This window comes from Uloborus diversus, chromosome 10 (genome assembly GCF_026930045.1).
Source record: "Uloborus diversus isolate 005 chromosome 10, Udiv.v.3.1, whole genome shotgun sequence".
NCBI lineage: Eukaryota > Metazoa > Arthropoda > Arachnida > Araneae > Uloboridae > Uloborus > Uloborus diversus.
In genome coordinates, this window is record NC_072740.1 from 85,854,994 (window position 1) to 85,880,684 (window position 25,691).

At 34.9% G+C, this 25,691-nt stretch overlaps 1 protein-coding gene across 1 annotated transcript in view; it reads left to right on the forward strand.

The window, feature by feature from the left end:
* Window positions 1–1,971: 1,971 nt before the first annotated feature.
* The window catches only part of LOC129231294 (laminin subunit beta-1-like), a 103,753-nt gene continuing 80,033 nt past the window's right edge, over window positions 1,972–25,691 (forward strand). Inside the window, exons 1-2 of the mRNA XM_054865582.1 lie at window positions 1,972–2,074; window positions 12,071–12,133. Coding sequence (XP_054721557.1) covers window positions 2,014–2,074; window positions 12,071–12,133 — 124 coding nt within the window. The 5' untranslated portion in view covers window positions 1,972–2,013. The remainder of the gene's footprint in view (window positions 2,075–12,070; window positions 12,134–25,691) is intronic.

Here is a 25,691-nt window from a genome sequence, read left to right on the forward strand (position 1 = left end):
CAGCAAAATATTACAATATGGATGTTATTTTTTGAAACGAACTATCGTACGCTTTGATTTTCAGAGGTAACTTTTTCCTAATAGACGACATATGCTACTAAATTGTTAAAATATTGCCAGATAGGTAGCGCTAAAAACAGAGCAAATATTTCACAACTTCTCTTTGCCCCGTTACTTCACTTAGCCCCACATTCCCCTATATCACCCAAATGTGAGACTGACACTACATATACACGATAATATTCTATTTTGAAGGAGGTTACGATTCTCTTCCAGACCTTTCAATTTTTGACAAAGCTTTTGTGATTGCGCGGTTTTACGGAATCAATAAAACCAAACAGGAAAATGTTATCGAAAAAATTCTAGATACCCCCAAAAATCTGTGTACAATACAGAATTTTTCAAAAATTTATCCTGACACTCTATCATCTTGAAAATGAGAGTGTCCTTAAAAACGGGCGTATGTTTTAGAAATAAAAAATTGGAAAAACTGTTATTATATGCATTGAAAACGTCGTAATCTTAATAATTATCCCTTCGCCTAAGGAATGAATTAAAAAATCCTTAACTGAAGTGAGTTGTGTTCAATGTGAATATCCGAAAAATAATGCAATGAAATAAGCCTATAGATTTCCCCTCCTTTTTTTTCTTCTTTTTAAGTACATTACCTGTGGCCAGGGATGCCCACTTAGGGGGGGGGGGAGGGATCATAGCGCAGACTGAGCCATTGAAATTTTTAGGGGAGGGGGTTTTGAGGGGTATTTTTTACTTTTTTAGGGGGGTCTTGTTTTGGAGCGTCTTCGCGATATTTAGAGGGTGCGGGTATGCACCCTGGCTCCTAGGGGGGTGGACACCCCGGCCTTTGACTCTAAAGTTTGATACCCAAATATGAACCTTTTCTATCGTAAAACAGAATCACACCGGGAAAAATTGGACTGAACACGTAACGCGTTGTCTTGCACTTCTTGCTGAATAGTAGTCAAAAACCACATCCTTATTAAGGGGCCCTGGGCGCAACGATTGATTTTTTTTTAAACTACCACTATGATTTATTAACGTTGCAAACACACACTGCTGGCCTCTGGAGAGGGGCCTTACAGATTTTGTTTGTGGGGGGCCCAAATTTATAGATCCGAGCCTACCAGCTAGGGTGCGACATGGCACAAACTACGACATTGAAATTTTTAGGAGGAGAATTTTCCTTTTTTTTGGGGGGGGGGAGGGGAGGCTCACTCTTGGGGGAGGGTTGTAGAATTTACAGGGGTGCGCCCTTGCTATTTGGGGTATGGGCACCCCTATAGTTATATTAGTTGATAGCTGTCCATAATATGATGTCATACTCTTTTTCTTTTTACTTTTCACCCCCTTCCTCCCTTTGTCACAGGATCACACTTCACTACACCTTTTCGACCCTTTGTTACATGTCAAGCTTATTTTCATAAACTTATTCTACGAAAAAAAAAAAGCTTGATGTCACATTTTTTGTTACCCCTCCCTCTGTCTTCTCACGAACTGTGACAATTTTTTGAACCCCTCCCCCCACTCCTCAAAGCGAGACATCATTTGTGGACATACTGTAAGTTCAATTAGTTCAATAATATTTATTTTCTTCTTATCTATTTCATTGGATGGCAATTTAAATGAATAATTTGCTTCAATTGAAATGCTTATTAATCCTTTATTTCTTTAGCGGCTGATGCCTCTTACTCCATGAATGTAGGAATAATTGCTCTCATGATGAGCCAAAGGACATTAGATTGATTTTGGAACTTTTATTGGGAAAACTTGTTCTAAGTTCGTTTGAATTTTTCATAAATTTATTTTATATAGTAAGGGATAGTTCAAAACTGACGCGCTTGAAAATGTGGGCTTGGTAAATGTCTGAAGGAACCAATCAACATTCACTGGTTTTCTTCATGTTTAACTTCAACCGTGTATTTAGAAGAAACTTTCTTTTAGCACTTCCAGGCGGCAGACCTCCCCTCTGCTGTCGTAAACTTCTGCTCAAGTGACATGAGGAAATATAACAGCACATCGGTGATCTCAGCGGTTCTACTATTGTTTTATTTAACAGGTACGTTAAATATTTTTCTGAACTTAATGCTTCCCGATTCGATAAAAATAAAAATTGAAACAACTGCACGATTGGCGATGCTTTTCATTCGGTATTCATGCTTTCAAATCTTCGGCCCCCCGCACCCTCTAATTAAATATTTAAATAAACAATGTTGTATTTTGAGAATATTTTTATGCCTTTGTATGAAATTTGAGAAGTTCAAAGTTCGATCTGTGATTGTTTTCCGTTCAGGTTTGATATTTCTGACATCTGGCCCGTGTATTTTTTTCTTTTGCTTGGCGACTGTTTTTCCCCTAGAACGTTAGGTGTGGCTGTGATAAGACAAGAAGCCCGATTTTAAAAAATTACATAAATTACTAAAATCTCTTGCGCTGAAATTGAACATATTGATTTGTTGTATGATCAGAAAACGTTACGTAATTTAAATATCAAAGAAGGACTCGTGCGGCCGCTGATTATACTCGAAAATGTATCAGACATTTACTTTTTTGAATGTTTTGCTATTAGCATACTTATAATTTAAAATTTGGGTTTTAATTTAAACTGTACTGCAGTTTTTATAACCTCTGATCTCCCATGACTTTTCTTTTAAATTGCCTTAGTATTTAGAATATATTAAAAATCATCTTCATCAGAACCATGCTGTTCAAAATTATTTCTTGTTTGTTCACAAAATGTAAGATGCATATACAAAAATTTGTAAGTTGTTTTCCAAGCATTTGCAAGAAATAACTCCTGATATGAGTAGAAAATTTATACATGATATTATAATTTATGTTGTAAGAAATTAATTTTGTGTGAAAAGGTTTTTATAAATTTTCCCCATATGCAGTGAAATCTCTTTGCAATGAATACTAATACAGTGAAAGACCTGTTTCAAAACGAAATTTATTTTCCCTCCCGTTTTAATTGATTACATGCTAGTTCCACTGCAATGAAATTCCTGTTGCAGTGAACAAAATTTACAGTCCTTTTGAAATTTGTTGTAATGGAATTGGAATTTCTCTATTAGAACCTTCAAAACAGTTAGGAATGCATTTTTTAATCTTGCTATCAAAATGTTCACTCAATAGGTTATTTTTATACAACCAAACAGTGGCCGGCTCTTGCTCCCCCCCCCCCCAGATTTAAATACAATATATTTCATAATATATTATTGGAGGAGGGGGGGCTGAGGGACTGTAGCCTCTTCTCCCTTTAATCAAAACTTAAACTATATAGCCCTCCCCCCTCCCTCATTTGTGGGCTGAACTTACACTATTTTTAATACTGCATTACATTTAGGGATTGAAATATGCCTTACATTTAAATAAACTACTATATTTTGTGGCATATTATTGGAAGAAGGGGGAGGGGGGCTAAGGGTCAGTGGCATAGCCAGGATTTCATTTCGGAGGAGGTTCAATCAGTAGCACAGCCAGGAAGTCATTTCGGGGGGAAAGGGGGCTAGAGAAATTTGACAAATTGATATGGAGATCTTCTTAAAGATATAAGCAAAATAGATTTTAGAGATGAAAATTTTATTTGACTGTTATTAATGACAAGTAATTTTGAATGCATTTGAATTTAAAACAAGCAGCAAAATTTAATGCAAAATAAGAATTCGAAAATTACAGCAAAATTACAAGAGTACAATCTTCTGTTAGACATAGCCATTTTTTTTAACGACCTCGTCAGGAGTTATATAATCATCATCACGATAGACAGATACTGAAGCCAAACCTACCCACCTATTTTCGGTCATTTTCTTCCTTAGATATGTTTTAATTCTCTCAAAGCATGAGAAACTTCTCCGGGTAGAACACTTTGTATTAGGAAGTGTTGTGCTTGGAATTTTTAATTACACATTAGTATGAGACGAAATACTCTGTTCTAATGAATAAAACCGAAAATAAAATTCTCAGCAACCCTAAAAAAATACCAATGAAGCTAATCGACTCATCAGCAGAATGGTTCCTTTGCTGCAGCGGCAACAGGGATGCACTAAAAGTATTTTTTCTCTTGACGTCATCGGTTCTCTGTCTTGTTCCCAAGCTAGATTAACCAATTCCCCAGAAAACCCAAGCAGGGATGAAATTCCAAGAAGTTTAGAGGAAACCAGATAAATGAGAAGTGCATTTTGATAGATTCTAAACAGATAGATTCTCAGAATTTGCATCTACTTCAATGATAAAAGGGCAACCAATGTTTTGGAGACTGATGCAGAGAGGAATATTTTCGCACACTAGCGAAAAATTAAGAATGATTGCAATAAAACTCTCGCCTTACACCCCCCTCATTTCGTGCCCCCTTTATATTAATGGTGGGTTGGAGGGGGGGGAGCTATAGTCCCTTCTCCCATTTGGTCAAAACTTACAGCAGATTACACAATGTGATTTGCAATGACATAGAAGGTTTGGCGGAAATAGCTTCGTCATACTATTCAGGTTTTTTAATCTGCAGTTATTAGCTTCTAATTACTTGTGCTTCTAATGAACACAGTCGTATATTTAACTTCGTTCGAAGGCTAAGGGGGCTATTGTCCCTCACCCATAAAGTCAGAACAGTATAGTTGTTGAAATATTTTTATAGTGTGCCTCCAAACCTTCCCATTTCCTAAAGGTCACCAAATATCGACTAAAATTGTGTCTTTCGTCACCTTAATGTCATCACAGATGGTTTAAAATTGCCATTTTAAAGTTTTTTATTTGCAAATTTTTAGAAGGAACATTCGATCCCTTAATATTTAAAGATAGCTTGAATTTGACTATGGTTACGAAAAAGACTCAGGAAGGTAATTCAACCCCATTTCACCTAACGTTACTGTGGCGGCACAAATTGCCATTCAAATGAGCAAACCAAAGAGAAGCGAAGTGAATTGAGTAACTTTTGACTAAAGGTTAAGGTGAGAACAAATGTGTCAGAAGCTCAAACGTTTTCTTAGCTATGGAAGTTTTTACCTTTTATGTTCTTTTAAAGCGTTTACCCTTTTATTGTTCCTTAAAATAAATGTTGAAATATGGATTACTTCCTGTGAATTGTAGAACTTACACCAACGCTATCATTACAGCGCGGCATAGATAATCTACTCAGCTTTATATGTGGTTTTGCCTGAGCATGGTTTTGGCTACTCCAAACTCATGAGCACAAAGCTAGAGCACAGCTGCAATTTCTGGATGCTATAACTAAACTTTTCGGTGTTTGCTTGCAATTCCGCCTTAGCTTTGTGTCTATATGGCGATAATTTGTAGCTTTGTATCCAATTGAGATGTATATAGTGTTTTCAGACCTTTCACATGTTCGCGAAAGTATTTATATTCCTCAGTTTCCTATATAAGTTTATTTGAAGTGAAAAAAAACATTATTTTTAGTCCTAAAGTCTTCCAGAGAGGGATAAGAGACCTCTTGTAGGGATAATTTTATATTGTTTAAACAGGAGTGTCTGTCCCTCTAAGAGCAATTGTTCCCCCCTCCCCTCCCCCAAGTTGGAGAGTACCCACAAAAATGAAGAAAAAGACACTCTAAAACAGTTACTTCCCACTTTGAACTAGGTTAGCCCCCCAACCTGTTCTAGATCCGCCACTGCAGCCTAACATCATCAACTTGCAGTAACTTGAAGCCTTGTAACCAGGGCTACGGAGTTGAAAAAAAAATTACAGACTCCAACTCCTGGACTTTGAAACGTCCGACTCCAACTCTGACTCTGGCTTTTTTTTTCAAATCCCCCTTCTTCATGGCAAGGGGCAAAAACTCCTAAACAGAGGTTGAATTATTAATTCCTTTTTATGAAACTTTGCATTGTATTTTATTGTAAACCTAAGATGTATACAACGTTAGAAATTCAATTTGAAAATCAAATTATCCAATAGTTGCGATTTCTAAAGTGAGATTACTTAAAAATCCCATTAAAAAAAAATGAATGGGATTAATTTGCTCCCCTTTAATGTTTAACTAAGAGATGTTGAATCAAATCCTGTGCTTTCAATTTTTGAAAACTGTAACATGCGGGATTTTTTTTTTTTGCTTAGTCAAAAAACTTTTCTTGACAGGGGGTGGTCTTACCCCCTCCCGGGTGACACACATCTGGTGGGTACCACCTCAACTTAATCTCAGAGTTTGTAAAAATTGAAATACTTTAATTCTGAAAATTTTCTCCAATAATATCCCCCTAAGTCTTAAATTTCATCTTAAAAATTTCAACGAAAATATTGCACAATATTGCAGGAAAAGGTCGGGTACATGAACGTCTGGAGCAAATTTTACCCAAAATGCTGTGATATACAGCTTTGTATGAATAACTTTTACTATAGCTTAGGTGAGTTATAGTGAAAATTAAAGAATTAAAAAAAACCTGGAGTCGGCATGTTTTCAAACGACTCCGACTCCACACCCCTGCTTGTAGCTCGAATATCAGATTCTGGTTATTTCTCAGGTAAATGTGGATCTTTCTTTCTCCTGCTTCCTTCTGGAGTAAATATGGGGTTTTATCCAGAGTGTACTACTATGCAAAAAGAGTTTGTTTACTTGCTGGGTATCGGGGCCGTGTCCAAGGGGAGGGTTTTAGAGGTTAAACCCCTCCCATTGGGGGAAAATAATGATAAAAGCAATATGAAGAAAATGATATTTAACTTAGTTATAGTGTTAATGTTTATGTCAGTGCTCTTTTTTTTAAGTCATTTTCTTTGATTTTTTTTCTGCAATTTACGAGTGCCCACTCTTCACCAACTGAAATTATATTTTAGAAAACCAGTTGCAAAAGAACCACTGAATAGACTGACAATACAAAACATCCAATGGGAATATTTTTTGGTATACAGCATGTAAAAATATATATATATATATATTTGTGCGAAATTTTTAATACCTTTTGCAATATGCAATGGTGTTAACAGATAAAAAGGCTTGTTTCTGAAGAAGCTGTAAAACAACATTCTATCCACTAGCAAAGCCGGAATTTGGGGAAATAGGGGAGGGGTCACAAACGTCCCTACATGTATATAACACTATACTTGTTATCTCTTCCTAGGAATAGTAATGCGCTTTAAAATCAATGGCTCTGGTCCCTAAAGTACTCCATTGCTTGATTATAACCATAAAACAGGAATGAATTATTTGGTACAAGAGGTGTTTTCATGCCACTGCGAGAAATGATTTTTAAAAGATCTTTGAAACCCCTCCCTTTGTGAAATCCTGGACACGGGCCTGCTGGGTATAGCCGCTATGGATGCTGGGAAAAACCACGTTTTTGGGTACAATACAACACATATAACCTCTTTTCACATGTGAATGGTGAATTTTCCAACTTTTTTTTTTGGGGGGGGAGGGGGCTGGAGCAGGGAAATGGGAGGTACAAAAGTCTCATATGAAGGTGGCTATTGAACCAAACTCTTGAGAAGGCTGTAGGATGTTCTCACTACTCGAGTTATGAAGGTTTTAGCTAATCTTTTGGAACTTTTAGTTATTTAGAGTTGACTATGTATTTGAGGTAAAAAAAGACCATGTATAACAGAATGACTTTCACACTTAAAGTGAACCTACCAAGAGTAATAACTCCCAATGTGAGTTGTTCAGTTCCCACAGGTGGATTAGATGGAGGGGGAAGAACAAAGAACCTCCCTTTGAGGGGGTGGTTCATGGCACAGACTGCTGCGTTAAAATTTTTACGGGTAGGGATGATATTACAGCGTTTCTGTCTCATTTTTCTGGGGGGGGAGGTCTTTACTCTTGGCACCTCATCTAGCATTTGAGGGGGTCACCATCACCCTTGGAGGGGGGGCACACCTACATGAGATATTCTACTGGACTTTCTACTTATCATCTGGCTGTTATCCCTTTAATTTGGGATAGACACTTTTTATTCAATTCTTGGATTTTCATATGAGTTGAGGAATGGGAATATCAATTGAATCGATTTTTGTTAAAGAGACGTAAGTCCATTTACAAACAGTGTTGACTTACGCCCATTTTGTAAAAAGAGATTTGATTTTGGATAGTGTCGACACTGAGCACGTGTGCATGAAGTAAGGGTGTATTAACGCTGAGAACACTGAAAAGTCATTACGGGACTTTTTCTGGTCACAACTCAGGACTCAACTATTTTTATTGGGGTTTTACTACCGGAAAATTTACAAATTCAACCCTTATCTGTACTAATAATTATAAAGAGAGAGTTCAGATTTTTGTATATTTATATATTCGAAGTAATCTCCAGAACCAATTCAACTATTTCAAAAATTCTTTCACTATATGAAAGGATCGTATTCTTACTGAGTGACATAGGCTATACTTTGTGCATATATGTATTCATACTATTATTTCAAACCAAAAGTTTGTCTTCACCACCAGTTTCTTTTTTGTAATGTTTTGCTGTTACGTACGTAAAAGCAAACCCCGATTGCCCCACATCCGTAATGACATATTGAGTAATGGTTCTCTTTAAACTGAATGCTTATTGATGCCAGTATGAGAACCACCAAAAGCTCCACATGCATTTGAGACTGCAGAAGATAAGGTATATAGCATTCTGCTATCCTGTGACATTGAAAACCATTTAGAGTCACATAATGTTAACGCATCAAATTTTAAATAAATGTAATAGAACTGAGATTCACTTCGGGTAAAATAGTTTTTGAATTTAAGTAGTGTAGATAGACAATAAAATAATCCGTGTTTCTAAAAGTTGTATCTTGCATGCATTTCTGTCTTTTTTAAGGTTTTTGATTCATACTAAAATCGAAATGAGAAACATCTGCCAATGAATTCAATTAAGTACATTTAGTTTAGACAATTCTAACTGAAAGAGTAATTGCACACAATTACTGTACTTTTAAAGTTAAGAGTTAAAACAACAAATAAAAAAAACATTAGCAAAGAATTTGATCAAGAAGAGAAAAAAATAACTAAAACTTATTTGTTGAACTATTCTTTATGACCACCATATCTACTCATTTAAAAACACTATAATAAACTTATTAAGTTCACAAATATCCTATCAGAAAGAAATTGCCAAAAAAAGTCAGAGGCATAAGAAAAAAAGCAAGTTTTCCCAGAAAAAGGAATACAAGAGTTAAAGATCCTGTCAACCTATCAAGCTGCATGACTTATAGAGGATGACAAACCTTGGAAACTATCCTTAGTTGATACATGTAACTTTCCGACTCCGCTCCTAAAGTCGAAGAATTATTTACAACTATTCTGTTTTATGTCAACTTTTAGACACAGTTGCTTTGTGACAAACATTCAAAAAAGATCTCTGTAACAACATATTGCAAGGAGAGTGTCAGCAGAAATACTGTGATTGTCATTCAATGTCAATCAATATCATAAAGGCAAAGTTTGTGAATGAAGTGGACACTCCATAGGGGACTTATGTTTGCCACCAGAGAATCAATGAAAAAATATCTATTAAACCAGAAAACCTGGAACGTAAATTAATGTTGATCGGCATACCCGGTGGAACTGGAAAAAATTATTAAATTGAACAACACTATTCAAAAATCAGTCAACAGACTTTTGCGATAGTGTTTTACTGAACTGCTGGGATTTTACTTAGAGGTATAAACTGGCCATTCCAAATTTAAACTACTTTGAAAATCTCCTCCAAAATGACTCTGTTAGTTTAACAAGAAAAAACGGGCAGTTGGGAGAATTTCTTTAATAGGGTACTCCTCAGGACTTCTCTTCATGCTTTTAAAATTAAAGGTGGTATCCCAATAATTTTATTGCGCAACCACAATTAAATTCACTACGGAACAATATGATTTCAAATATTGTTTTTACACCACCAGCAACAGATCAGTTGGCCTATAATCCTTGCATCCCCATGGTCCCTGCATATTTCCTTTTCCAATTTAATAGATTACAATACCAATAAAAATTTCTTATGCCATCATCAAAGGTACAACTATATACGATACGTAGTGCAGCGTTAGATACGGGAAGATTGTATTGTTCAGTGGGAATTATCTGTTGGTATTTCATGATTAGGAAATGTAAATCAATTTGTTTCAAATCTCTTAAGAACAAGAGAAAAAATGTTGCTTACTATTAGTTTTCAACTTAAAAAATACCTTTGTAATATTTATTTAAGGTAGATAGTTTTCTTAACCTGAACTAGGTCGGGATGGGCCTCTAGTACATATATAAATGACTTAGTCTGAAAAATAAATTAATTGTGGTTCAGTGTTTTATTCAATCACCTAAGTACTGTGTTGTTGTTACCTATCCCCTTCCCCTTGGTGTAGGAAAACCTGCACCTGGAAAGCCAGGTCTACATCCTTGTAAATGAGATTCTGCTCATCACTTAGCTGCTTCCATGATGCGCCAATAAAAGCAAGAAGATGAGCTTAACTTGCAGAAAAGGAACAAGAACAAGGAGAGAAAATTTTCTGCTTGTTTAAAAACTTAAAGCACTTTAAATATCTACTAAGGAATTGAGCCGTGGCGGATTGAAGAGGACGAGGACCACTGTAAGAAATCAACAAACCAGGACTCTTGGCTGCGTACCAGTGGTGGGGCGGCAGAATGCGCCATTACCCAAGTACTGTAAAATGACCTGTTAGAAAAATAATAGTTGTATGTCTATTATATATTGTAATCAACCAAATGACGATTTCATTAATATAAATGCAGTTTACGCCAGATTTTTGCTAAATTTGGCTAAGAGGTCCTTTGATGCTCCAGAATTCACATAGGGTAGTTTTCATTCGCAATGAGGGCAACTCTCCCTCCCACAGGGGATTTCCTTATACAAATCCAATTTTCGTCAGATATTTGCAAAATTTGGCACAGAGTTTCTTTGATGGTCAGAAATTGTCATAGGGTTTTTCGCCTACCTATGAGGGAGAGGGGGGGGAGTCCTTAAACAAATCCAGTTTATGTCAGATTTTTTCTAAATATAGTACAGCGGTCCTTACATGCTCAGGAATTCACATAAGTTTTTTTGTCCCAATCGGGGGTGACCACCTAGGCTGGTTTCGCCAGAAGATTCGTGAAACAGAATATTACACCTATTAATGACAGTGACTGAATTTTTGGATTTAAAAAAAAAGTCAAATGATGTCTGAAATTGCTTTTTGTACCCATTGACAGAAAATGTTTTCCTATTTTCTTTTTCTAAAGCCTGATTGTTAAACATGTGTCACTTGATGCAACATTATTTTTGAGGTAGACTGTGCAATGCCGGGTAATGCAGCTAGTGACACATAAATTAGTGAATGTATATTTCATAGTTCTGTGTGCTTAATGGGTGTATTATGATAGTTTCCAAAATTTATAACTGCATTCTTTTAAGATATATTCTTAGTATTTTATTTTAATATTACTCAAGTAAGAAGTAAAAAGTCCTTATGCAAGAGGCATTAAATGACTAAAAATAAACTATTTAAGATATCAATACGAAACATAGTTCTAAACATTCAAATTATTGAGACTGCTGAAATTAAAAGGTTTAAACAAATTACAGAACACCTTATAATCTTTAAAACTTTTTCATAGCTAAACATTTTTGTCATGTATTGAACTATACCATTTGCATCCCCCACCTCCCCAAGAAAGTTTTGAAATAGGGAAACAATTGTATTTTTTTTTTTTTTAATTTGGGAGTGTTTTTTTGTTGCTTTTTGATATAATCTGCACTGTACTATTAACTTTTGCACCCCCCTCCCCCAGAAATTTTTGAATTCTTCCGTGAATATATCTATATATCAATATTTGGAGAGCGATATATTGTGGATCGCCCAGTCTTGCTGTTCGCAGATATTTATTTTAGTTTGAGTTCAGTGTTATGACACACATTCTTTAAAGTGTTAAAAATAAATATTGGATCATGTAAAAAGTAAAATGAATTTTTAATTAATGTAAATACTAATTGGCTCTTGAGGATGATGAATTTACATTTTAGAATTTTTGCAAGTGCTCTGATAGTTGAATTTTATTCCTTTAGTAAAAATCTTGGTATTTTCTTTTGTGTCTGTTATTTAAGCCAATTCATATTTTGTTTCTAATTTGTTTCAGACTGTGTGTTTTCTCAAGATGAAGTAAGAAAAAGTAATCGTAGACTGATTGATAGGGAGCAAAGTAAGCATTTGCTTTAGAGTTTTGAAGCTTTAATTAAAACATTTAAATTAATTATAAGTCAACCTTTAGATTGAAGAGGAGGGTCTGGGCCCTCCACCGGAGAAATTTTTGAAATGGTTGTCAATTAAAGCAAGTGTGTGTAGAGTTGGGAAAGGATTCGTTAGAGTTATCTCCAGAGATTTTTTCATAATTGAAGTCTATTTTTGAAGTCACTCTAACTTGGGATGTCGGTGGCTCTGCCTTCTTCTGGAAATTTTCTGAATTTGACGTTTTAAAACTACGATTTTAGGCTATTTTTGTTGAAATTGTGGAATAGAGAAAGTTTGGAGACTTGCTCAGAAATTTTTTTCATGTTGAACTTCCTGGAAAACCCAACCGTATTCCATCTTTGATGACGAGTTGATGATTAAGAAAAGGGAGGGGTATTTTTCCTTTTTTTTTCTTCAAAATTGAAGTTAATTTGATGTCTTTAGGAGAGGAAAGATAGATTTCTGTCTCTATTTTCAATCAAAATTTTAAGCTTCCTGGGGCAATGTTGGGGAAAGGGATAAAATAAATGATTAGAGAGTACTGCCTAGAATTTTTTCGTGCTTGATGTTATAAAAACTTGAGTTTTATTTATTTTTGAAGTGGTTTGGGAATGAGAACATTTTGCGAACCCCTTGCAATTTCATGCTATCTTTGTTTAAAGCATGAGGGAAACAATAGGCTTTCATAACTCTCCTCGTGAAATTTTGGAAAGCAAAGTCACAAATACTCGATTTTGGCTATTTTTGATGTTGTTAGGAAAAATGTCTGTGTTAGGGGCTTTTTCCAAAAGTATTTTGGGATAGCCCTTGAAACATGCTTGTCCTCAGCAAATTTTTCAATATTCAAGTCCTAAAAATGCAAGTTTATCATATTCTGTTGGGGGTTAGGTAGTCTCTCCTAGAAATTTTCTGAACTTAAATAACTTAAGAATGCAGTTTTCCTCTTCGATGGTCTTGTCAAGGGATGTTATGACCATACTTAGATACTACACTTGAATTGACCTTTTTCTGAAGCTGCTGCAACAAGAAGGGCACAGACCCGAAGACAAGATTTTGCAGTGACAACTTATTTGTGACTTCCACATCTTCACTAGTGGATTGGTATGATCATTGATCATACCAAGTTCAGTGCCGAATCTTTGATTTTTCTAAGCCGGGGTAAAAACTTGAAACTGCTGCCTTGACTCTTCTTCCTTCAAGTTTTATGCCTAGTATCAATGAAAAAACAGAAATAGGACAAATTGGCTGCCCTCTGAAACTTGCAACCCAAGGCAGGGGCCCTGACTTGCTCTCCCCTAGATCTGACATTGACCAAGTTTAATAGTTTGTTGCTCAGATAATAGGATGTGTTCCCATTACCATTTTTTTAGTCCTTACATTATGAATTAGAATTTTAGCGAAGGTCAAAGATGTTTCATATTTCTTGTTTTTGTATTGTTTTATGCAAATTTAAGTTTTATTTAATTCAAAACTTTTATTATTTTTTCTTTATTTAAACTTTTAATGTTTTGACAATGAATTTCAGTTTGACCCTTTTTGTGATTGTAAGCATGCGTCAAGAACCAACAATTGTAAAAAAATATAGGTCGTTCAGGTAACCCCTCCCCCTTCTTTTTATATCCACATTTGACTGTCGAACTGACATTTTCCTTGAATTTTATGATACCCTTCTACCTTTAGAAAAGTAATTGATTTCTAATGTCAATAATAAAGTATTAATCCCTGAATTCGGATAGCAAGATGTTTCTGGTTCAAATACTATTCCATCCCAAATGCTAAAGTAGTTAAAAATTGAGTAAAGATTGAAACCATTTTGAAATAAAATGTTATTAAGTTTTGTGTTATGAATTAAATTACTCTCTAAGGTGGTTATAATTAAACTCATCTCGTAAATGACATCCTGAAGCTTAATTAAATGTATGGACTATATACAACATTTGTTTATTAAAAGATATTGCACACTCTAGAGAAAATTCAATTACAGTGGCAAAAATAATATAAATTGCAATTATAACAAATTGTACATTTAAAATATTAAAACATCTAGACTTAAAATTATGAAATGACATGTTGAAAATATCTAAATCATGACAATAAATGCTAAAAAGTTTGTAAAATTTAAAAAGACAGAAATTATCAGCATGATTAAATCTGGTAAAAATATTTCAAAAACAATAATGACTTCTAAGAGTCCTATTTAGGACAGACAGCAAGTTGGTGCAAATTAACAGTATCACAGCAGTCAATTAAATTGTTAAGCACCTTATAGAAAAAAGAAGACACAACAGTTCATAGCCTGATTTAAGACTGGGAACATGATAAATATTCGACAAATAAAAGTAAGAATAAGTCAAAAAATCGTAAGCCCTCAATGTCCTCAAAGGTTGCAATATATTGACATCCCATTTATATTATCCAGAGACTGCAGTCTCCGGATCTCCTAAGCTGGATGTTGGTATATTGCATATAGTTTTGCCTTAGCCCTGGCTTCCGGGCAGAAACTTACTGTTTGATGCAATTAGAGTTTTAAAATATGTTTTTAGCATAAAAATGTATTAAACATCCAAAATGAATTTTGTTATAGGTTGCTAAATGTTTGGGATAAACAATCTAGTTCAAACAACTTTTAAAATGAATGTCATTCAAATATACAGTGTTTCCTTTTTGAAGTCAGTTTTAAAATCCGAAATAATATGTATAAATAAGTTTTTTTTTCCCCCAAACAAGAAGCTTCATATTTTCTTTCTTTCTTTTTTTTTTTTTTGCAAAATACAGTAGATAACTGCTTATCTAAACTGACTGTAATCAAGAAAAGTTCCGATTATCTGAACACTCACGTTTTTTAAGGAAAAATTTGTTAATTGCTCATATTTTTTTGAAAGGAAGGACAATTAGAGAAAAAATAAGAAAATAACATATGCTAGGTCGAAAACATTCTTTTGATCAATGATAGTATCAATAGGAACCTTAACAAAAGAATTAGTACTTGGCAGAAGGTGTGAAATCAAAGTGAAGGCAACAGAATTTCTATCTTTTATGCCTCTTTCTGTGGACTAACTTTCCCACAACTACTTCCTGCTGTTCAGGGAAAAAGTATATTGATACATATTTTATAAATGAAGTTACATGAAATATAAGTGGTAAAAATCCCCTACAGTTTTTAATCAAGTCGGTATTAACAACTGTAAGTGCTGGTTTAAGTGCAAAGGAAAATTGTGCACTCACAATATTTTGAAAAAATATATTTGTTTATTGTCTCCATAAAAATTATTATTCAGCAATTTAGGTGTAGTTAGAAACTTCCTGTTGTATTTTGTTCAGTCCTCCTTAGAGCTGAGACAATCGTATATATGGCACTCTTCTTTACTGTTCTTCAGCTTGATTGAATTGTTAATCCCCCCCCCTTTTTTTGTTTTTCTATTAGTATTCTGTGACTGAAATCATCTTTATGAACTCTAACTGTCATAAACCTAACTTTTTAAAAACATGTCGATTATTTAAAAAAATCTGTTTATTCAAATGTTCAATTTTTGTCTGTATTGTAAATGGGTTTCTTCCTTTAAGGTAAGTATTTAAAAATGGGGATTTGAAGATTTAGATTCCAAATGTTTTATGTTATATAGCCATTCTGATTTTGTAGTATTTTTGCTGCATTTCTTGCTGATTTTTTTCTGCATATGCTTAAGTAAGATTTTCAACTTCATAGTAATTTTTGACTGAATCACTAACATAGAAATTAAGCTTAACATGGGTGGAATATTGGTAAAGGTGTATTCTGAATACTCACTGTATAATTATTCTCTATATTTGTTTCTGTGTTTTGTGTATTTTATGTTAATTTTTGAGCAAAGATGTTTTTAATGAATATCATGGTTTTTCTTTGTAGCGATTTGAAGTTTAAAACCAACAAGTAAACTTTTTGATGGTGTCTTAAAAAAAAAAAAAAAAAAAAAAAAGACTTAAAAGTAAAATAAGTTAGAAAATAGGTTTATGCATTGGGAAATCAATGAACCTTTTCTTTGCTTTTGATTTAAACAATTTTGTTTTAATTTAGCAGGTTTGCATCAAGGTTCAAACATATTTTTTGGTTGGTAAACAATTTTTGTTTTGAAATTTGAGTAACAGTATTTCATCAGGATTCAAAGTGTCTAAATACATTTTAGATGAATATTTAATGATCATGTATGCTGGATTGTTCTCTTTCAGTGCACTCATGAAGACATCTGCGGAAGGAAAAATCTGGTTAAATATTTTGTTTATTGCCAATAACATCTTACCTCTTAATAATTGATTTTGCTGGGATGGTTTATGGATAAATATAACATGCTAATGCGCTTATTCAAATATTTTTATCTTTCATTATTTTGCGCGTAACATTTTGCTGCACAATGAAAGATATCTTATGCAGGTTTGGTTAAGTGCTGGTTGCGTCATAATCATGCTAAAGCTTTGTTATGTATATATAAGCTCTAATATTGCTGAATTTTCTAACTGGAAAATTGGCTAAAGTTTGGAAGTTTAACCAAGACTAACAACTATCTGAGTTGTACTTTAAATTGATTGTATGACTTTTTTGATATTCAAGATTTGAAGACATTTACTTATGGCACATCGAAGAAAGATCCTCTTAATTGGCCTAATTTTGTTACATCTTTTAAAGACCAGTTGGATATATGCTTTAAAGATGGGAACACAAAATTTAGTATCCTATTTCTCGACAGGAAGCTTTCTGTCATATAGTTGTGTATGTATCACGTTTCATTCTAATTTGTTCTAACAACATCTGCACTGTTACCCTTATTTCATTTTTTTTTTTTTTTTGAAAGAATACAGATCAAGGCTGTCAAATTGATTTTGCAACACTAATAACATTATATCATGTGCCTATGGATATTTTTATTTTCTTAAAACAATCAATGCGTGCAGTGATTGCAATACCGGTATACCGAATACCAATATTTAGAGCTGATTTGAAATTTTGAAGTACCGGTATTTGCTGAGGTAAAATACCTATATTTTCGGTGTTAGTTGAAAATAGTAAAAAGTTTTTTACTTAAGGAGCTTTTAATTTAACTTATTTAATATCTACTGCTACTTTAAATGTGTATTTCTTTCTCGATGAGACAGTACCAAAATCAATCTATTGATTTAAAAAAAATGACTTTAAAAGCATGAGCTAATAGAATATCAATGAATAATAGTAGTGGAAAGAATACAAAATGATATTTTCATCACTAATTTGTGTGTTAATCCCACATCCGTGGGTTTATGTGCAGCACATTTTTATTTCTTCCTCTTTGATCACTCACTTGCCCTTTAGTAAAATATAATTTCAAGTGTAATTGCAAATGTATTTGTGCTATGAATAATTTATTCCAGCCATAAATTGGATTAGTAATTTATGATATTTTTACAAAAAATATTTGCCTCAACTGCCTTAAGTATTTGACAGCTGTTGTCAACTTTCAATGGTCAATTCCCAGTGGATATACTAAAAAAAAAAAACTTGTTACTATAACAAATGGCAATTTGTTGTCACCAGTATTGGTGTGCTGGTGTTGTGCTGTCTCGCTATTTAAGTGTATATTTGGGGAAATACTGTGTCATTCTACATAGTGCTTTGAAAATTTGCATAGAGGCAAGGCATGGTGAATGGGAAAATATTTTCAGAGTTTTACATAACTATAAAGAATTTTGAAAAGAAAACAAAAATAAATAAAATAAGCTAACAAGATTAAATTTAGTTAAGTTCATCGTAAATTTCAACCCAAAGGTTTTATACATATAAAGAAAAAGAACACAAACCTATCCTGGTCTGGAGGATATTGTTGAAGATGATGTTAATATTAAAAAAGAGTCATGTCTCGAAGAGAAATTACAACTAGCTACAATTTTTTTGAAAATACCATGCTCAATACAAAAAAAGAAAAAGACATTTCCAAAATCAGATCGCAAGAGACAAAATTATTTGAAGATGAAGGACTACGAACGCAATTAGAGGAGGTCTATTGCACAGTATTAACAGTACCACTGACCAGTCTGAACTTGGAAAGAGTATGTAAAACTGTAGGAAATTTGTGCGCTGAAATGAGTTCCAAGCATAGTGACAGTACAATAGATGCTTTGTGCATAGGCGGATTTACGGGGGTGCCAGGGGGTGCGCCGCACCCCCAAAATTTTTGGTTGGGTTTTGAAAAAAATTAGTTTAGTATATTTCACTCAGAAACGCAGTTGGGGGGGGGGGGAATTTATAGCTGCTATACTAGTAAATTTATTTATTTATTTTTTTTTTTTTTTTGAATCCAGTGTATCACCAAACGTCGCTAGTGCAAGAAAAACATAACTGTGCTCATATTAAGAATTAAAGTAACTTTATCCATTTGGAAAAAAAAAAAAACTAATAAATAATTTCATGCAAATAAAGAAACTTCTCAAACAATTTATTGTTCAGTGCTGTGTTATTGTATAGAATAATTGCATGTTCTGTAATTGGGTATTTGTTCATATATCAATACCATTTCTTCTGTTTTAAAACAACTATAGCTGATCAAGTCCAAAAAAAAAAACTTTATCAATAAAATCTACTCCGAAATCAACTAAAAACCAACATTTATAAGGTAAATTTTCAAAAATTTTTGAAGGAGGGCTCCCGGACATTTTGTTGCAGTGGGGGGGGGGGGGGGGCACAAGACTGGTGACCCTCCCCACAAAATGGAAGAAAAGATCTCATTTTGGGAAAACGCAGTTATTTTACGAAAAAAAAAGAATGTTGAGGTAAAAATCTTAATTTCTTTCAAAAAGAAATATTGACATTTTAATTTTTCAACAGTTTCAGATTATTGGCGGCGAATTGTGTGCCTCCTCCCCCCTCCTCGCACAATCCTCTTTCTTTCATATCTCCCCCTTCCTTTTTTTTCATTTTTAAATATTTCCTTTTCATTTTTTCTATTAGTCTTCAAAATTTTTCTTCTTCAAAGCCCTTTCTCCAGCCAAAGTTATTACAGAGTACCTCAAATTTCGTTTCTTGAGCTTCACTTTCGCAAAATTTCCAAGGAAGCTCTTCTAATCACCTAAATACATCGAAAATAGTTTGAAATTGCGTTTTTGGAGTTTCATGTTTGAAAAGCTGCCGTGTCCGTAACGTTACCAAATATGGTCCTACACTCATGTGTTTAAGACTGTAATTTTGGAAAATATTCAAACAAGGGCCTCCGGCCCCCTTTCTCTAATATCATCAAAGAGAATATTTTGGTTTTGAAAACTACTATTTCGAAATATTTGGGAGAATCCTTTTTTTTTTTAAATTCCATGGAGTATTGCAGAAGAACTTCATTTTTAGGACTTCAATTTCGAAAATTTTCCAGGGGAGAGCTCCAGAACACCTCGTTCGGAAACAGCATCAAAAACTGTCCTCCGTAGTATTTTTGGAACTTTAATTATGAAAAGTCAAAGAGGTAGCGTGGGGGAGGGGAGGGGGTATGTATTTCTATCTGCTTTTCAAAAAATCGTTTGGAGACAGTCTATGAGTCTCATTCCTAACCCAAACTATAACTATAAATATGGACTATAATCACATTTATAAGACTAAAATTTCTAAAAATAGCCTTGGATCCACACGTACCTTTCTTGCCCCTAAAATATCACCAAGAACTGTAAAACTGCGTTTTCAAAACTACTATTTCAAATTTTTTTCTGGGGCGTGAATCCCATTCCAAACCAGTAGCTGGATTCACCCATTGCTTCTAATATCGACTTTCGTTTAAGACTTTTTCTGCAGTTTGAAATGTTAAGAATTGTCCATCCCCTAATCTTACTAAAAATGGTTTACATCACGTTTTTTAGGCTTAAAAGTTTGTCCCGCCCTAAAATCATTTTCTGATTTCGCCACTGCCTTGTTATTCCGGAAATGCCTCCCCTCCCCAGATCCCTGTTATTGTTGCACCCCCAAATATTTCGGCATAAATCCGCCTATGGCTTTGTGTTACTTACAATAATTGAATTTCTTTATCAGAATACTTTTAACAAAATTACGAATAATGACAACAAAATAATATGTTTTTGATAATTTTTGGGGAATTTTCAATTACTGGTATATTATTCCTGTATCATGTTTCAAGAAATACCGAACACTGATATTGTGTTTTTGGTCCGGTATTGCAATCCGTAATTGCATGGTTATTTGATGCCCTTTCAACTATTGCAACCTAGCATATATTTGTTTTTCCAAACTGATCATGTTTTAAAACTTTACTGATATATATATATATATATATATATATATATATATATATATATATATATATATATATATGTATATATACACACACACACACAGTACAATACCGTTAAATAGTGTAAGTCTTCAAGGGAATTGAACAGCATGAACTCTCCCTGGCTAGTAGTCCTCTGCTGAAAATTTAGTGAGGACAAAAATACGATTTTAAGTAGAACTTGGTGGACTCTTTAAAAAAGTTTTTTCTTATAAAACCCATAAAATTCAACTGTATAAACTTAATGAAATTGTAAACTTAAATAAAGATAGATAGAACTAAAGATCTTTTTTAACACACAAGTGTATATTTTAAGAAATGCAAATTAAACCTAATGAAATAGCACCATTCAAGGCTGCCTAAAGCTTAACCCGGCCTCACAGCAATGTATTGACGTGTCTGTAGAGAGAGGGGGGGAGGTGCAGTAGAAATAACTCCCGTACTTGTGCTACCTCAGTTTCTCTGTCGCTAGTGGCATGGAGTTAGCAGGGGTGCCCACCTATGCATCAGAGGAGTCATGGTGCAGACTGCCATTTAAATTCTTTGGGGGGGGGATGTTTTAAGGAATATTTTTCTCTTTTTTGGGGGGTGCACCTCTTTAATTAGTCAGTTTTGGCCTCGTGTATCGAGTGTGAACTACCGTTTAAATTACTTCCATGGTATAGAGTTTGCATTACTATATGCCTTTACCAGCCGGCTGGTGCCGTGATGGTTAGGGGTTGGCCTTCTACACCTAGACCTACGCTAGACCTAGGTTCTGACCTGGGGTGGCCAGTCGGGAGATTTTTAAGATGCAGAAAATCATCAGCACCCATGTCGTACACTACGTGTCCAAAAAAAAGTCGCATGCCTTAATATTTTGTTGGGCCACCTTTTGCGCATATTGCAGCTTTCATACGTCGTGGCTCTGCTGCAGTGAGCTTTTGTAGAGTATCCGTTTTTATTTTCGTCTACAATTCCATCAAGAGGTCTCCTAAACTTTCGATAGATAAAGGAAGTGTGATATGTGATCTTAAATCCTTTTCTAGTATGTCCCGAAGATTCTCGATTGGATTCAGGTCTGGACTTTGTGGTGGCCAAATCATGTGTTGAAATGATGCATCATGCTCATCGAACCAAGATTTAACAATTGTAGCCCGTTGTACTCTGGTGTTATTGTCTTGGAATACACCACTACCATCAGGAAAATAAAAGTTCATAGATGGCACAACATGATCATCCAAGATGTTAAGGTACTGTGCAGACTTCATTTGGTTGGTGCACAATGCAGCCGAGCCTAGTCCAGATGAACAGAAACAACCCCAAATCATTACACTGCCTCCGAAAGAGTGCACAGTGGGAACGAGAAATGTAGGGTCCATTGCTTCTTGTGGCTCTCTTCGAACCCTGACGCATCTGTTGTTTTGAAAGAGCGTAAATCTTGACTCATCGGACCACATGACCTTTCCCCAACCATTAACAGTCCAATTTTTATGATCTTTTGCAAATTGCAGTCTCTTTCTTCGATTAATGGCACTCACAAGTGGCTTCCTTTTTGCAACACAGCTTCTTAGTTCCGATTTTTGAAGTTCTTGTCGCATTGTGCGCTTGGAAATTGTTTTACGTCCCTCGTTGAAGAGTGCTGTGAGTTGAATGGTCGATTTCTTGTGATTTTTCTTCACTAATCGCTTCAGAGAACGCCGGTCACGTTCGTCCAGAATGGATTTGTAACCACAAAGATGTCGCGAACAGGTAGCTTCTCCGCCATCATTCCACCTTTTGATTATGCTTTGAACAGTTCACAATCCTATACCACTAATTTCAACTATGTTTTTGCATTTTGTCCCAATTTAGTACAGGCTAACAATTTGCCCCTTTTTGAACTCTGTTACATCACTTCCTCGAACACAACTACCGATTCCAGCCAAGCTTACTTCAAACTAAACAGTCTTCTAGTGCAACGCCCGCATTTTAAGCTTGCATCAAGCAAAGATTTATGCAAATATCTGTAATACTCATCGAATCACCTTCTTTCAAAATTGGAACTTTTAAAATTCGACCGCGACTTTTTTTTTGGACACTTAGTGTATGATTATGCGGGATGTAAAAGATCCCCCTTGGGTATTCGTTTGGCTTCGAATTCCCTTGGCAAGATTTAAATTCTTAGTGCAAATTTCATATCAAAGAGAGCCCAGGTGTCTCTATCTGGTGGAAATTGGGCATCCAAATTATCTCTGCCATTGACATCTGCGCCTTAATGGTGGCACATCAAAGACTGAGTGCCGTATCGCGGGATCACACTAGGTCTGCTAAAGGCTAAATATAAATAGCCTAAAAACACAGCCCTCATTAGACGAAAAATATGCCTGTACCTCTGCCACATTAATCTCGAGTGGCAAAAGAACCCTTTCATTTGACACTTTTCTGCATCAACAAACAAAATTTTAGATATTGGATAAAAAATAGTTCTCTACGGATTTATTCTCAATAGATCCTTTGCAACTAAAATATGTTACTGTATAGTGTGCTGTGCTGCTGATTTCTGAGCCATGATATCTCAATTGTTTCCTGGGCACCTGATTTCATTACGGGATGACATTTCATAGCCTACCTGTTTTTTTGATCTTGCTACTTACAATTTTTTATTGTGGGATATTTGAAGGCAAAAGCCAACCAATGTAAGGCAAGAACATGATACAAAATCAAAGTTACATCTTCAAAGAAATCGCAGCAATATCACCTAAATGTCTCAATGAGGTAATGAAGAACTGAGGGGAGATGCATTGGAAGGAAGGTATGCGTTTAGAAGATTTCATATTCAAAACAAAATGATTCAGGGTAAGCTATATAAATAGTAAATATTGGTATTTCACAAGAAAAGAAACATTTTTCAATAGGCTTTTATTATTGCTATGTTATTTCACAGTTGAAATATGGACGTTATTTCTGCCCCACCCTGTATATATATATATATATATATATATACGAGGCGTATCCGGAAAGTAAGTACCGTTTTGAAAAAAAAAGCTATAAATTTTTTTTTAAAGATTATTTAATGTTTACATGAAAGATCATACCTTAAATTATTTTTCAACATAGTTTCCACCATTGTTGAGGCACTTGTCGTAGCGGCTCACCAGCTTATTTATACCTGCCTCAAAGAAACTTGCCGCCAATGAAGAGAGCCATAAATTTACAGCGTTTTTTGCATCGTCATCACAAGCAAAGCGCCTACCTCCAAGTTCTCGTTTCATGTGCAGGAACAAGTGGAAATCAGATGGTGCCAAGTCTGGGCTGTACGGCGGGTGATTAAACTGCTCCCAACAGAACTGTTCAATTAGTCTTTGAGTGTCACGAGCAGTATGGGGCCGAGCATTGTCATGCAGCAACACAATTCCTTCACAGAGCATTCCTCTACGTTTGTTTTGAATAGCTTGCCGAAGATTCCTCAAAGTCACAGTCGGTGGGATCATCGATTTTTTTAAACATTATGTACGGCCACAGTAAACGCAAAACACAAGACAAATCAACCGTAATGGTGTGAGTTTGTAGCCGATGAACAGAGGAAACAAGTATGCATGCACTGAGCGCCGACAGCAGCGCTGCAGCGGCATTAGAACGAAACGGTTCTTACTTTCCGGATACACCTTGTATATATAACTTATGATAAATTTTAAGATTTAAATAAAATACCATACGAATGCACAAAATATTAAAGGAAGAACAAAAAAATAATTAATAAATGAAGCCAGCACTCACCTATACATATATATATATATATGTATCAGGGGTACCCACCCCCCTTAACCCATAACAGGGGAGGTGAAAAAGTAGGACGTAACTGGGGACGTGAGGTCTCAGGGACCGCTCTATTTATGAATTTTTCAAAAATCGTGTAATTAAGATACATTCCTGTAATTTTGCCAAGATGTTATTTGAACTCTTATTAGCATGGGGGGAAAATATTTTTGAATTTTGAATCGAAATATGCCTTTTCCGAGGAATATTTGCTACAGTCTTAAGATTTTTTGAAAAAAATCATATGCTGCAGTAAATAACTATGTACTTGTAATAAAGATGAATCTGTTATTTATTATTGATTTTATTTTAGTTGTTTAATATATTCAGAACATTTTAGTACCAGAAAATTGATTATATCATGTTACGGGAAAGTTTCGATACCCCTTTAACTATTATTATTTCGCGTCGTATTTTGAGGAATGATTCAACCTTCATTGTCCCTAGAACATCATTGCGTAACGTTTGTAAACATTTCAGACACATCTCAACCTCATCTAGAATATTTTGCATCTTTTCCGCATTATGCGGATAAGATAAATGAACCTTTATCCGCGGATGTAACGTTAAGAGCCACGTCTACTACAACCGTGACACTGAAGAGGAGGTGCGGTCTCACAGACTGCTTCTACAGAATGCAATGAAATTTAAACCAGAGGCACTTGCCTAAAGATACTGATAAGCAAGGGGGATGTTAAAGGTCACAAAACAAGAAGCTATTGGGTAAAACCATTCAATCGGACTGAAAATAAAATAGTGGTGATCAGATGAACTTTTGAGCAGTCTGTGAGACCGCACCTCCCCTGTTAAGTGTTAAGGGCAGGGGTGAACCCTTAAGTAAGTGGTAGTAATATTTTTTTTTCTTAGTCAACTTACATATCTTGAAATGCTAATACAGTTCCATTTTATTGCTTATAAGGTTTCAAAAATGGAGGTGTAACGATTTTGACTGTCATAGAAACAAGCAGTTACTCCTAAATATTGTGAAGACCCCCCCCAAAAGCAAGAGCCCTCTAAAAATGAGCAAAATACCCCTCAAAACACTCCCCCTAAATTGCGCCATGACCGCCCTAGGTGGGCACCCCTAGGGCCGTCCCAAGAGAGGACACGATCTTGAGCTATCTTTGGAAACATTGGAAAAGGGGTCAAAGAGTTTTTTTTGGGGATTGAAGTTTTAAAAATGAATTTCAGACAATAATACATGAAGTTAAGGGGGAGGATGTTCCAAGCTTTCTTACAGAAATTTTAAGAAATTAAAGTCCTAAAAATATTTTTTATCCACCTTTGATGACGTTACAGAAAAGGGTATTGTTTAGAGCTCTTCCCTGAAATTTTTCGAAATTGCAGGCTCTCTTTAGTGATGTAAAGGGTCATGATAGTGATGTAAAGGGCAGGCTCTCTTTAGTGATGGGTTTAGGAATCCACATGCAATTTTTAGGAATTGAAGTTCTAAAAATATAATTTTGGGTGTTCTTCCATGTT